The sequence below is a fragment of the Callorhinus ursinus genome, unplaced genomic scaffold (assembly GCF_003265705.2).
Source record: "Callorhinus ursinus isolate GAN/ISIS: 27379988/994484 unplaced genomic scaffold, GSC_fseal_2.0 scaffold15, whole genome shotgun sequence".
NCBI lineage: Eukaryota > Metazoa > Chordata > Mammalia > Carnivora > Otariidae > Callorhinus > Callorhinus ursinus.
The window spans coordinates 12,703,685-12,718,295 of NW_027397077.1; the positions used below are offsets into that span (position 1 = coordinate 12,703,685).

Below are 14,611 nucleotides of genomic sequence, written 5' to 3' on the forward strand. Positions count from 1 at the left end.
ACAGCAAAATGGAAAAAAATTTAGAGGCCTAACATCACAGATTATGTAAAGATAATTGATGATTTTTCATGGGTTGTTATAAAGAATAAACTTTTGGTGTTTTAACAGATGGGAAATAAGACCAAGATTGCAAAATGTCCTTTAAGAACAAAACAAACTGGATACATTCTAAAATCAACCCAAAATACTTGTATCAGGAGTGGAAAACTTTTGCAAAAGAAGAGAATGGGTTCAGAAACTTCACTGGCAAAAGGTGAAAAAAATAGTATGACTTTTTCACCCACTAAGGATTTATGCAAGCAGTATGTAGATAAAGATTGTCTTTATGTCCAGAAAGAGATTTCACCTGCAACCCCCAGTATACAGAAGGCTAGAAACACCAAAAATACATCTGTAGTAGCTAAACAGAAGCTTTGCAAAAAACACATTACAGCTGAAAATATGAAGAGCAGTTTGGTGTGTCTAACACAAGACCAACTACAACAGATTTTGATGACTGTGAACCAAGGAAATAAATGTATTTCCCTGATTGAAAATGGAAAGGAAGAAACAAGTAAGGTTTTTCTGAAGTTTTAATTTTTAATATTAATTTTACCAGTATGTGTTTTAGAATTTTTCATTCTTTGGATTTTACATAACTGTGCCTCTGAAATTCTAATTTACCATGTAACGATCTTTTAAGATACTCTTTTAGAGAACATTCTTGTGCAAAATTACTTTTATAGCTATAATATGCCATATTTTAAGGTTTATGCTCAGAATATTACAGTCATGGTACCATAGCCTTAAGAAACCCAGTTCTGTGGACTCTAAAGATCTTAGTACAAAAAGATGTTGTACTTATTCCAAAATGTAGAAAGCTTTACTTACATTAAAAATAATTATATAAAATGCTCTAAAAAATCACTATAGTATTTCTAGTGAAATTGAAGGAACCTTACTTTGAATATTTGACTTGAGTTGCTGAAAAGGATTATTTTCCTGGCCCCTGCATTGTACTTTTCCTGACCCTTAATCCATGCTAAGGATTGGCAGCACTATCTTTTTAACCAATATAAAATACAGACTTGGGGGGCGCCTGGGTGGCTCAGTCGTTAAGCATCTGCCTTCGGCTCAGGTCATGATCCCAGGGTCCTGGGATCAAGCCCCGCTTCGGGCTCCCTGCTCTGTGGGGGGTCTGCGTCTCCCTCTCCCACTCCCCCTGCTTCTATTCCCTCTCTCGCTGTCTCTCTGTGTGTCAAATAAATAAATAAAATCTTAAAAAAAAAAAATACAGACTTGGAAGGAGTAGAAGAATGTTACATGTTTTCTGTTTCATTAGGGCATTGTATTGTTTTTAAAAGCCTTCTGATTTCTTTAGCTTTGAGCTAAGGAATTAACATGAGTAGAAATGTCATTAAAATTTTGTTAGGCTGTAATGAGATAAATAAAAATAACATTAACAGTCACCAGGAAGAGGCCCCACAACTGATTTGGGGACCAGGTAGCTTCTATACATTCCCAAAGTCTTCAAGTTGGAGTAATTTATCTTGTCTTGGTCTAGATTATTCTTTGTAAAATGAGGGAGCTGGGTCTTTAAAGCTAGAATTGTAGACTAGAGAACAAAAAATAAAAACTTACTACGTATAATGAGAGAGAATATCAATATCAACAAAGTTGAAGGCAGAATTTGATCATATAATGATCTGCATATTAAATACACTTTCTCCTCATTGCGAAAACTAGCACATTAAGAAGACTTAGAACAATTTCTGAGCCAAGCATAGGAGCCTGTATAAAACCTTTGGAATAGATAGAACAGAGGCGTAGAGACAGTGGTCCATAATGAGTTTTCATTGGTTTCCCAGCTAAATGAGAAAAATAAGGACAAGGTAATGAGTTTTTCATAAACCTATTTGCATTCTTTAAGTTGTGATTGGTGTTTTATATTATTTGTAAAAATATCGTTAGCAAGAGTAAATGGAAGTTTTTTTTTTGTTGCTTGTTTGTTTTCTTATTAGACACGAGAGGTTACATGGCAATGGCTGTATCTCTGGACCATTTAACCTCTGGGCTCAGTTTCCTTTTTTGACAAAAGGGAATCATAATACCCACTGAAAGACTGTTGTGAGAGGTGATTACTTTAGTAACGTGTAAGGCAGTGTTTTTAAAGTGTGTAGTAGTATGCCAAAATAAGGTATTGTAATACATGCAATTTTAGCGTTCATTTTAAAACGTCCATTTTTACCTCCTAGGTCAGGGCAGTCTACGTTTAAACAATATTTCCAGTCAGCCAGAGGATGAGAAAATTATGGGAGTATTCCAAAAAACTGAGGCTCTTTCATCTGTCCTGGATGAAAATAAATCTGTTTTAAATAAAAATCAAGAGACATCTAAGCAGTATGAGCAGAAAATTGCCATGTATGTAACTCATATCTGTTATTGTGGAGTCATCTTGTGAAAATGGTTTTGCTTTTCCTTGACTTTCATGTGAAATATTTACTCTGAAGACTGAGAGCTATTTAAGTTTATTACTTAATATTTATGGAGTAGCTTGTATAGAAACATACAAGATTTCTGTTATTTTTTGTGTTGTTTAGAGAGAATGTATGGAAACCAGCTGACATATTCAGTACTCTGGGGGAAAGAGAACGTGACAGAAGTTTGTTGGAAGCAAAAAAAGCCCAGTGGAAGAAAGAGCTTGGTAGGTTATTATTATACCTTTTATTATAGTTTTGTTGCCTTAAGGAATATATATTGAGGTTGAAATATATCTTTCAGTATGATACCATAAAAAATCTTGTTTTATAACATTTGCCATCTAGACTAGTTTGCTGCAATATGTAGAAAGCTTTGTGGTTTTATATTTCTTTAGGTTGTGTCTTTTTGTCTGGTAGTCTCTGTGTACAGGAAGACCAGAGGTGAGCAGTAAGCATTAATGTCATCAGTATATTCTGGAGCTCAAAGATTCCTGAACTTTTCTCATTTCCTGAGAATCCATTTTCATATTTTTCCATTATAGAAATCCTATGGATTTAAAGGTGGTTTTATTTAAAAATAGAGTTCATTCTTTAAAATAAAACATTCTGATCAAGAATCAATATGGTATCAGTAAGTATATTCCATACAAAAACTTACTGCTTTTTATCAGCCTATAGACCTTATAACAAAAATTTATCATTTCTGTTAAGGTCTTAAAATATTGATAGTAACTAAGAAACTCTTCTTCTTGGACTAGACTTAATGGTCTAGGTGTCAGAATTTGGAAAATATGTGAAGTAGCAGTTGTACTTAAGAATAGCTGTACTAAAAGCATAAAGATGGGCTTCACCCTCCACTCAACTAGGAAGTCCTGTGAGGCAGTCATAACGCTGCTTAGACAGGTGATAGAAAAAAGAGATAAGCAGAAGAAATTGGGAATGAATTGATGTTGGAAGTAAAGGTAACAAAAGTTTGAAGAAATTAAATGTATGGTAGCAGTATCTGAAGGTTTGGAGATTTGATGTGTGTATATCACACTTTCAGTTTTAAATATTTTCTTTCAATTCAAATTTTGCTTATCAAGCTGTAATACCAAACTTCTGAAGTTGGAACTACTTGGAAATGATTGAAGTGTTTTATGCTGTATTATCTAAAAAGATTACTTTCTTTTATTTGATCCTGTTAAAAAAAAGCACATCTATCTTTGTTGAAGTCATGCTTTCATTAATATTCTTGAAATTTAAGTTTATACAAATCTGAATTTTTAAGAACTGTTGATTTGGGGCCTAGTTTTTATATCAGTTTGTTAGACAAAAGATTTTGTTTTTTTACTCTTCAGCAGTTATGAATAATAGTGGCTGACATTTATGACATATTTACTTTGTGCTAGGCCCTGTACTGAAATAGACACTATTCTTATTTTACAGACGAAGAAACTGAGTTTTAGGAAGGTGAACAGCAATTTGCCCACAGTTACATAGATAGGAAGTGGTTGAACTTGTATTTGATTCTAGGTTTCTCTGAATCCAGAGGTTTATCTTTTCAGTCTCTTATTATAATTGAATGAACATTACAGGACAGTAGAACCTCATAATAATTTGCATAATATAAAATATATTCTGAAAAATTTGATTTTTATTGCTAATTATAATAAACATTTTATATCCATTTGTGCCATACTTAAGTTTGGTTCTGGTTAAATGTTTTATTCCTTATCTCTTAAAATTCTTCTTTGTCTTGTGAGTTAACCTCCCTAAAAAACAATTTTGATTAGCTCTGTGTTGGATTCTGCACTCTTTAAGGTCATGATTTGTTTACATGATTTTTTTTTTACAGTTTTTGTACATTTTTTTAAAAAGGACATTATTTACAGATGAACAGGTTGCTTTAAAGAAGAAAGAAAAAGAAGCTTCTGAAAAACGGAACAATCCGTGGAAAAAATTTGAAAGTGATAAAATAGTATGGGAAAAATTTCAAATTCTTGACCAATCTAAGGTAAGAGTATCAAAATGAAGCATTTGTGGAATATAAGACATCTTTTTTTTTTTTTCTTAAAGATTTTATTTATTCATTCAAGACCCAGAGATAGAGCATGAGCAGGGGGAGAAGCAGAGGGAGAGGGAGAAGCAGGCTCCCTACAGAGCCAGGAGCCAGACATGGGGTTTGATCCCAGGACCCTGGAATCATGACCTGAGCTGAAGGCAGATGCCCAACCATCTGAGCCACCCATGCACCCCTGGAATATAAGACATCTTAATTTTACTTTTTAAAATGCTAAGCCATGTTCATATCATAAAGCTTTTTAAAAATTATTTTTCATATGTTACTGTAAAACAATGTTATTTTGAATTTAATTATGACCTCATCTGGTCTCTGTTTGGCATTCTGTAAATTATCTTACTATGTACGTGAGTGTAGAGGCCTGAGGCACCTCGTTTAGGCTCTTGTAAAAGAGCTCTGCAATTTTTTAGATGACCACGAAACTCTACCGCTGACCATGTGGTATCTGCCACAAGGTTATATCGAACATAAGTGATTACTTGCAAGCATAAGTACACACCAGGTGTCCCCTAGGTAGTGTTTTAGCGACCTTTAAATTTTGCCTGTGTTTAATATTATCCAGAGAAAAAGTACCTGTGTTTTCTCTTTGTTTTTAGACTTGTGGTAGCTCTTCCAGCATTCTCTCACAGTCTCCTATTCAGATAACAGTGGTCCAGTCTGATGGGCACCCACTACCTAGAGCTAGTCAGATTTTAGAGGTAAGTCATAAGTGTCATTACTTTGAATATATAAGCCCTTTAGTACTTGATCTTTATATTACCTATTTTCCTTGAAAGAGTGGACTTAACTACCAGTTAATTTTTAATGAGTGAACTATGCTCAAATTTAAAAAAGTTATGAACCGTTTCTTTTTTATATATATAGTAATTATTCCTTCCTAGTGAACATTTACATTTTAACAGATGTGCTCTGAAAATAATGTAGTAACCTAAAGGGATGATTCTGATGGGAGGCATTTTCAGCACTGATAGATTTCTTATAGAAATCTCCAAGTTAGATTGTTTGCATGGCTTTCATGGCTGGCTGTTCTGCTCTATACAGGGCTGACTTGCCTATATGAAAGAGTTTTATAGTTGTTAATAATTTTACATTAACAAAAGGAATGAAATCTGAATTGTACTTTTCCACATTCCCGAAAGCACTTTGACTATTGAAAGGCAGTAAATTAGCCTTGATAGAAGACATTTTGCAAAAATCTATAGTTCTGGATGATAATTTTTTTAAGTGGGGGAGGGGCAGATGGGGAGAGAACGTCTTCAGCAGGCTTCCTGCCCAGTGTGGAGCCTGATGCAGGGCTTGATCTCACCACCCTGAGATCATGACCCAAGCCAAAATTAAGAGTCGGACACTTAACTGACTGAGCCATCCAGGCACCCCTAGATGGTAATTTTAAGTGTAAAGTTTAAAAATTGACGCATGCAGATACTACTAAAAACTACAACTAAAACTATTCATGAAGTTGGTAAGAATCAGTTGTTAGCTTATTTACATTTCAACATTAGGATTGAAGAATCTTTAATACTAAAAATATTAAAGTATTTCCAGTTAGCAAAAAAATTTAGGTTGAAATGTTAGTGTATCATTTATATTGCTTAATTTGCACCATCTGTGAGTAATTCATACTTTGTTAATGCAAATAAATAGCCACTTGGGGTGACTTTTAGGTGTTTTTACATTTTGTATATATTTTTAAATGCTAGCATATATCTTTTTTTATAATCCAAAAAAACCCAATAAAATGTTATTTCGCAGTAGAGATAGGAGTTGGGGATGGGAGAAGGACTATAAAGTAAAACACACACTAAATGTAAGGTTGGACAACCAATGGTTAAAGAATATGATTATCTACTCATCCTCCTAGTATTTAAATGCACTTTTTATGCATTTATGTATGCATGTGGTAAGATATTGGAGAGATGCTATTGAGGGGAAGTGAATTTAACCATATAACTAAAAAACCCCCCTTCTTAAATGTTTAAAAACAGTTGGTTTCAGAAATTCAGGCCATAGCCAGAACTATTTATATTATTTGAATATCAAGTTAACCTTTTCATGTAATTAAGAGGAGCAGAAATTTGGTTGGAGGCAGAGTCACCAAGGCCAATTTTGTTAAAACACAAGGTAATGCATATAAAGTGCTTAGAACAGTGACTGACAAATAGCAAGTGTTCAATGAAGGTTTACTCTGTTTGTAACTTACAAAGCAGATCCATTTGGGGCTATGAGACTCTTTAGGGTCAGTCATCTCACCAGCTTCCCTTACTCTCTTTCCTTGATTCTTAATCTTACCCCTCCTCCCCAGTGGAATGGCCCTGTATTCTCATCCCTGTATGGTTCAGCCCAAACATTATTTTTTACTATGTAATTTTGAACTACTTTTGTGTTTAAGTGTCTTATTGCTACCACCATACCATAGTTCTGCATTTGGCCCATAAAAAATTCTATTTTTATTCCTTTTTAATCGTTTTTTTTAATTGTGGCAAAATACGCATAACATAGAATTTACCATTTTAATAATTTTTAAATGTGCAGTGTAGAGGGATTAAGTACATTCACATTGTCAGGCAGCCATCACCACTATCCATCTCCAGAATTTTTTCATCTTTGCAAACTGAAACTATATCTATTAAACACTCCCCATTTTTCCCTCCCCCTAACTGCTGGCAACCGTTCTAATTTGTCCATGACTTTGACTATTGTAGATACCTTTAAGTAGAATCATGTAATATTTGCCCTTTTGTGTCTGACAAAGTTCACTACAGGGTTCATCCATGTTGTAGCATGTATCAGAATCTCATTTCTTTTTAAAGCTAAATAATATTTCATTATATTTATAACAACTACATTTTGTTTATCCATCCAAATGTTGATGGACATTTGAGTTGTTACTCCTTTTTGGCTATTGTGGAATAATGCTGCTATGAACATTCGTGTACAAATAATCTCTTTGAGGCTTTGTTCTCAATACTTTGGGTATATACTCATAAGTGGAATTGTTGGATCCTGTGGTATTTTATATTTAATTATTTTGTTAAATTTTTACCAATTTTCTTTTCTTTTTAAGAAGAGAGTGTTTGGGGGCGCCTGGGTGGCTCAGTCGGTTAAGCGGCTGCCTTTGGCTCAGGTCATGATCCCAGGGTCCTGGGATCGAGCTCTGCATCCAGCTCCCTGCTCAGCGGGAAGCCTGCTTCTCCCTCTCACACTCCCCCTGCTGGTGTTCCCTCTCTCGCTGTGTCTCTTGCTGTCAAATAAATAAAATCTTTAAAAAAAATAAAAAAGAAGAGAGTGTTTGTTTTTGAGAGAGACAGACACACCCAAGCTGGTGGGGTATGAGGGGCAGTGTGGAGAGTGGAGGAGCAGGGGGAGAGGGAGAGAGAATATTAAGCAGGTTCCACACCCATTGTAGAGCCCAGTGCAGGGTTTGATCTCATGACCCTGAGATCATGACCTGAGCCTAAATCAAGAGTTGGATGCTTAACTGACTGAGCCACCCAGGCACCCCAGATTTTTACCAATTTTCATTTGGCAATTTTATGTTTAACTACTATACTGTTTTCCATAGTTGCTACATTCTTGTACATTTCTGTCAGCAGCGAACATGGGTTCTGATTTCTCCACATTCTCGCCAACTTTTTTTTCTTTAAATAATAGCTGACTTCTAATAGGTGTAAAGTAGTAGCTCTTTGTAGTGTTGATTTACATTTCCTTTAATGATTTGTAATGTTGAACATTTTTTCATGGCTTATTGGCTATCTCTGTATCTTTGGAGAAATATCTAACTTTTTTTGCCCACTTTTTAGTTGGGTTTTTTTTTATTGTTGAGTTGTAGGCATTCTTTATAAATTCTGCATACCTGAACAGATATATTGTTTGCAGAAATTTTGTACCATCTTCATGTTACCTTTTCACTTGCTTGATTGAGCCCTTTGATGCACAAAAGTTTTTAATTTTGATGAAGTCCATTTTATCTGTTTTTTTCCCTTTGTTGCCTGTGCTTTTGGTGTCCTAAGAAATCATTGCCAAATCTGATAGGGAGCTTTTCTCCTATGTTTTCTTCTAAGAGTTTTATAGTTTCAGCTCTTAGTTTAGGTCTTTGATCGATTTGGAGTTAATTTTTGTATGTAACATAAGATATGGGTCCAGTTTTATTCTTTTCCACGTTTTGCATTGATATCCAATTTTCTTAGCACCATTTGTTTGAAAAGATTGTTCTTTCCTAATTGAATAGTCTTGGCACACTTGTCAAAAATCATTTGACTTTATGTGAGTGTTTAATTCTGGGCCTTTCATTCTAGTCCATTGTACTGTATGTCTCTATGTCATTGTCTCATTGTTTTAATTCTCATACCTTTGTAGTAGGTTTTGAAAGCATGCATTCTCCAGTTTCGTTCTTTTTCAAGATTGTTGTAGCCATTCAGGGTTTCTTGAGATACCATGGGAATCTTAGGGTGGATTTTTTTATTTCTTTAAAATACATCAAGTTTTCCATTTGGGTTGCGTTGAATCTGTAGATCGCTCTAGGTAATCTTTTTTTTAATACTTTTTTATTGTTATGTTAAACACCATACATTACATCATTAGTTTTTGATGTAGTGTTCCATGATTCATTGTTTGTGCATAACACCCAGTGCTCCACGCAGAATGTGCCCTCTTTAATACCCATCACCAAGCTAATCCATCCCCCCACCCCCTCCCCTCTAGAACCCTCAGTTTGTTTTCCAGAGTCCATCTTCTCTCATGGTTCGTCTCCCCCTCCGACTTACTCACCTTCATACTTCCCCTCCTGCTATCTTCTTTTTTTTTTTCTTAACATATATTGCATTATTTGTTTCAGAAGTACAGATCCGTGATTCATCAGTCTTGTACAATTCACAATGCCAACCATAGCACATACCCTCCCCAATGTCTATCACCCAGCCACCCAATCCCTCCCACCCCCCACCACTCCAGCAACCCTCAGTTTGTTTCCTGAGATTAAGAATTCCTCATATCAGTAAGGTCATATGATACATGTCTTTCTCTGATTGACTTATTTCACTGAGCATAACACCCTCCAGTTCCATCCGCGTCATTGCAAATGGCAAGATCTCATTCCTTTTGATGGCTGCATAATATTCCATTGTGTATATATACCACCTCTTCTTTATCCATTCATCTGTCGATGGACATCTTGGCTCTTTCCACAGTTTGGCTCTTGTGGACATTGCTGCTATAAACATTGGGTGCACGTACCCCTCCGGATCCCTACATTTGTATCTTTGTGGTAAATACCCAGTAGTGCAATTGCTGGATCGTATGGTAGCTCTATTTTCAACTGTTTGAGGAACCTCCATACTGTTTTCCAGAGTGGCTGCACCAGCTTGCATTCCCACCAACAGTGTAGGAGGGTTCCCCTTTCTCCACATCCCCACCAACATCTGTCATTTCCTGACTTGTTAATTTTAGCCATTCTGACTGGTGTGAGGTGGTATCTCATGGAGGTTTTGATTTGGATTTCCCTGATGCCGAGCGATGTTGAGCACTTTTTCATGTGTCTGTTGGCCATTTGGATGTCGTCTTTGGAAAAATGTCTGTTCATGTCTTCTGCCCATTTCTTGATTGGATTATTTGTTCTTTGGGTGTTGAGTTTGATAAGTTCTTTATAGATTTTGGATACTAGCCCTTTATCTGATGTGTCATTTGCAAATATTTTCTTCCATTCTGTCGGTTGTCTTTTGGTTTTGTGGACTGTTTCTTTTGCTGTGCAAAAGCTTTTTATCTTGATGAAATCCCAATAGTTCATTTTTGTCCTGGCTTCCCTTGCCTTTGGCGATGTTTCTAGGAAGAAGTTGCTGCGGCTGAGGTCGAAGAGGTTGCTACCTGTGTTCTCCTTTAGGATTTTGATGGACTCCTGTCTCACGTTTAGGTCTTTCAACCATTTGGAGTCTATTTTTGTGTGTGGTGTAAGGAAATGGTCCAGTTTCATTCTTCTGCATGTGGCTGTCCAGTTTTCCCAACACCATTTGTTGATAAGACTGTCTTTCTTCCATTGGACATTCTTTCCTGCTTTGTCAAAGATGAGTTGACCATAGAGTTGAGGGTCCATTTCTGGGCTCTCTATTCTGTTCTATTGATCTATGTGTCTGTTTTTGTGCCAGTACCATGCTGTCTTGATGATGACAGCTTTGTAATAGAGCTGGACGTCCGGAATTGTGATGCTGCCAGCTTTGCTTTTCTTTTTCAAGATTCCTCTGGCTATTCGGGGTCTCTTCTGGTTCCATACAAATTTTAGGATTATTTGTTCCATTTGTTTGAAAAAGGTGGATGGTATTTTGATGAGGATTGCATTGAATGTGTAGATTGCTCTAGGTAGCACTGACATCTTCACAATGTTTGTTCTTCCAAACCATGAGCATGGAACGTTTTTCCATTTCTTTGTGTCTTCTTCAATTTCTTTCACTAGTATTTTATAGTTTTCTGAGTACAGATCCTTTGCCTCTTTGGTTAAATTTATTCCTAGGTATCTTATGGTTTTGGGTGCAATTGTAAATGGGATAGACTCCTTGATTTGTCTCTCTTCTGTCTTGTTGTTGGTGTATAGGAATGCCACTGATTTCTGTGCATTGATTTTATATCCTGCTACTTGACTGAATTCCTGTATGAGTTCTAGCAGTTTTGGGGTGGAGTGTTTTGGGTTTTCCACATACAGTATCATATCATCTGCAAAGAGTGAGAGTTTGACTTCCTCTTTGCCAATTTGGATGCCTTTGATTTCTTTTTGTTGTCTGATTGCTGTGGCTAGGACTTCTAATACTATGTTGAATAGCAGTGGTGAGAGTGGACATCCCTGCTGCGTTCCTGACCTTAGGGGAAAAGCTCTCAGCTTTTCCCCATTGAGAATGATATTCGCTGTAGGTTTTTCATAGATGGCTTTTATGATATTGAGGTATGTACCCTCTATCCTTATACTCTGAAGAATTTTGATCAAGAAAGGATGCTGTAAGAAAAGGGGAGTATGTCAGAGGGGGAGACGAACCATGAGAGATGATGGACTCTGAAAAACAAACTGAGGGTTCTAGAGGGTAGGGGGGTGGGGGGATGGGTTATCCTGGTGATGGGTATTGAGGAGGGCACGTTTTGCATGGTGCACTGGGTGTTATGAACAAACAATGAATCATGGAACACTGCATCAAAAACTAATGGTGTAATATATGGTGATTAACATAACAATAAAAAAAATTAAAAAAAAAAAAAAGAAAGGATGCTGTACTTTGTCACATGCTTTTTCTGCATCTATTGAGAGGATCATATGATTCTTGTTCTTTCGTTAATGTATTGTATCACGTTGATTGATTTGCGGATGTTGAACCAGCCTTGCAGCCCAGGGATAAATCCCACTTGGTCATGGTGAATAATGCTTTTAATGTACTGTTGGATCCTACTGCTAGTATTTTGGTGAGAATTTTTGCATCCATGTTCATCAAGGATATTGGTCTGTAATTCTCCTTTTTGATGGGGTCTTTGGTTTTGGGATCAAGGTAATGGTGGCCTCATAAAACGAGTTTGGAAGAGTTCCTTCCATTTCTATTTTTTGGAACAGTTTCAGGAGAATAGGTCTTAATTCTTCGTTAAATGTCTGATAGAATTCCCCTGGGAAGCCATCTGGCCCTGGGCTTTTGTTTCTTGGGAGATTTTTGATGACTGCTTCAGTTTCCTTCGTGGTTATAGGTCTGTTCAGGTTTTCTATTTCTTCCTGGTTCAATTTTGGTAGTTGATACATCTCTAGGAATGCACCCATTTCTTCCAGGTTATCTAATTTGCTGGCATAGAGTTGCTCATAATATGTTCTTAGAATTGTTTGTATTTCTTTGGTGTTGGTTGTGATATCTCCTCTTTCATTCATGATTTTGTTGATTTGGGTCATTTCCCTTTTCTTTTGGATAAGTCTGGCCAGGGGTTTATCAATCCTGTTAATTCTTTCAAAGAACCAGCTCCTAGTTTCGTTGATCTGTTCTACTGTTCTTTCGGTTTCTAGTTCATTGATTTCTGCTCTGATCTTTATGATTTCTCTTCTCCTGCTGGGTTTAGGCTTTATTTGCTGTTTTTTCTCCAGCTCCTTTAGGTGTAGGGTTAGGTTGTGTATTTGAGACCTTTCTTGTTTCTTGAGAAAGGCTTGTATTGCTGTATACTTTCCTCTTAGGACTCCCTTTGCTGTATCCCAAAGATTTTGAACAGTTGTGTTTTCATTTTCATTGGTTTCCATGAATTTTTTTAATTCTTCTTTAAATTCCTGGTTGACCCATTCATTCTTTAGTAGGATGCTCTTTAGCCTCCATGTATTTGAGTTCTTTCCGACTTTCCTCTTGTGATTGAGTTCTAGTTTCAAAGCATTGTGGTCTGAAAATATGCAGGGAATAATACCAATCTTTTGTTACTGGTTGAGACCTGATTTGTGACCTAGGATGTGATCTATTCTGGAGAATGTTCCATGGGCACTAGAGAAGAATGTGTATTCTGTTGCTTTGGGATGGAATGTTCTGAATATGTCTGTAAAGTCCATTTGGTCCAGGGTGTCAGTTAAAGTCTTTATTTCCTTGTTGATCTTTTGCTTAGATGATCTGTCCATTTCAGTCAGGGGGGTGTGAAAGTCCCCCACTATTATTGTATTGCTGTCAATGTGTTTCTTTGCTTTTGTTATTAATTGCCTTATATAATTGGCTTCTCCCATGTTCGGGGCATAGATATTTACAATTGTTAGATCTTCTTGTTGGATAGACCCTTTAAGTAGGATATAGGTGTCCTTCCTCATCTCTTATTACAGTCTTTGTTTTAAAATCTAATTTGTCTGATATAAGGGTTGCCACCCCAGCTTTCTTTTGGTGTCCATTAGCATGGTAAATGGTTTTCCACCCCCTCACTTTCAATCTGGGGGTGTCTTTGGATCTAAAAGGAGTCTCTTGCAGACAGCATATTGATGGGTCTTGTTTTTTAATCCAATCTGATAGCCTGTGTCTTTTGATTGGGGCATTGAGCCTGTTTACATTCAGGGTAACTACTGAAAGGTATGAATTTAGTGCCATTGTATTGCCTGTAAGGTGACTGTTACTGTATATTGTCTGTGCTCCTTTCTGATCTATGCTGCTTTTAGGCTCTCTTTTTGCTTAGAGGACCTCTTTCAATATTTCTTGTAGGGCTGGTTTTGTTTTTGCAAATTCCTTTAGTTTTTGTTTGTCCTGGAAGCTTTTTATCTCTCCTTCTATTTTCAATGATAGCCTAGCTGGATATAGTATTCTTGGCTGCATATTTTCCTCATTTAGTGCTCTGAAGATATCATACCAGTCCTTTCTGGCCTGCCAGGTCTCTGTGGATAGATCTCTTGCCAATCTAATGTTTCTACCATGGTAGGATACATATCTCTTCTCCCGAGCTGCTTTCAGGATTTTCTCTTTGTCTCTGAGACTCGTAAGTTTTACTATGAGATGTCGTGTTGTTGACCTCTTTTTATTGATTTTGAGAGGGGTTCTCTGTGCCTCCTGGATTTTGATGCCTGTTTCCTTCCCCACATTAGGGAAGTTTTCTGCTTTTATTTGCTCCAATATACCTTCTGCCCCTCTCTCTCTTTCTTCTTCTTCTGGGATCCTAATTATGCTAATGTTGTTTCGTCTTATCGTATCACTCATCTCTCGAATTCTGCCCTCGTAATCCTGTAGTTGTTTCTCTCTCTTTTTCTCAGCCTCTTTATTTTCCATCATTTGGTTTTCTATATCGCTGATTCTTTCTTCTGCCTCATTTGTCCTAGCAGTTAGGGCCCCATTTTTGATTACACCTCATTAATAGCCTTTTTGATTTCAACTTGGTTAGATTTTAGTTCTTTTATTTCTCCAGAAAGGGTTTCTCTAATAACTTCCACGCTTTTTTCAAGCCCAGCTAGTATCTTTAAAGTCATGATTCTGAACTCTAGGTCTGGCATCGTACTAATGTCTGTATTGAGTAGGTCCCTGGCTGACGGTACTACCTCTTGTTCTTTTTGCTGAAGTGATTTTTTTCGTCTTGTCATTTTGTCCAGAGGAGAATAGATGAATGACAGAACAAAATGCTAACAGGTTAACAA

The 14,611-nt window shown here is 36.5% G+C and overlaps 1 protein-coding gene across 14 annotated transcripts in view; it reads left to right on the plus strand.

The window, feature by feature from the left end:
* Window positions 1-14,611, plus strand: part of CCDC66 (coiled-coil domain containing 66) — a 64,996-nt gene that overhangs the window by 11,078 nt on the left and 39,307 nt on the right. For 7 of the 14 annotated variants that reach the window (XM_073901387.1, XM_073901390.1, XM_073901388.1 and 4 more), the window contains exons 4-8: window positions 109-553; window positions 2,235-2,400; window positions 2,580-2,683; window positions 4,334-4,455; window positions 5,118-5,219. In XM_073901387.1, coding sequence (XP_073757488.1) covers window positions 109-553; window positions 2,235-2,400; window positions 2,580-2,683; window positions 4,334-4,455; window positions 5,118-5,219 — 939 coding nt within the window. Of the gene's footprint in view, window positions 1-108; window positions 554-2,234; window positions 2,401-2,579; window positions 2,684-4,296; window positions 4,456-5,117; window positions 5,220-14,611 lie in introns of those variants that run through there. The other 7 variants (XM_073901396.1, XM_073901393.1, XM_073901395.1 and 4 more) reach the window with 7 other exon arrangements.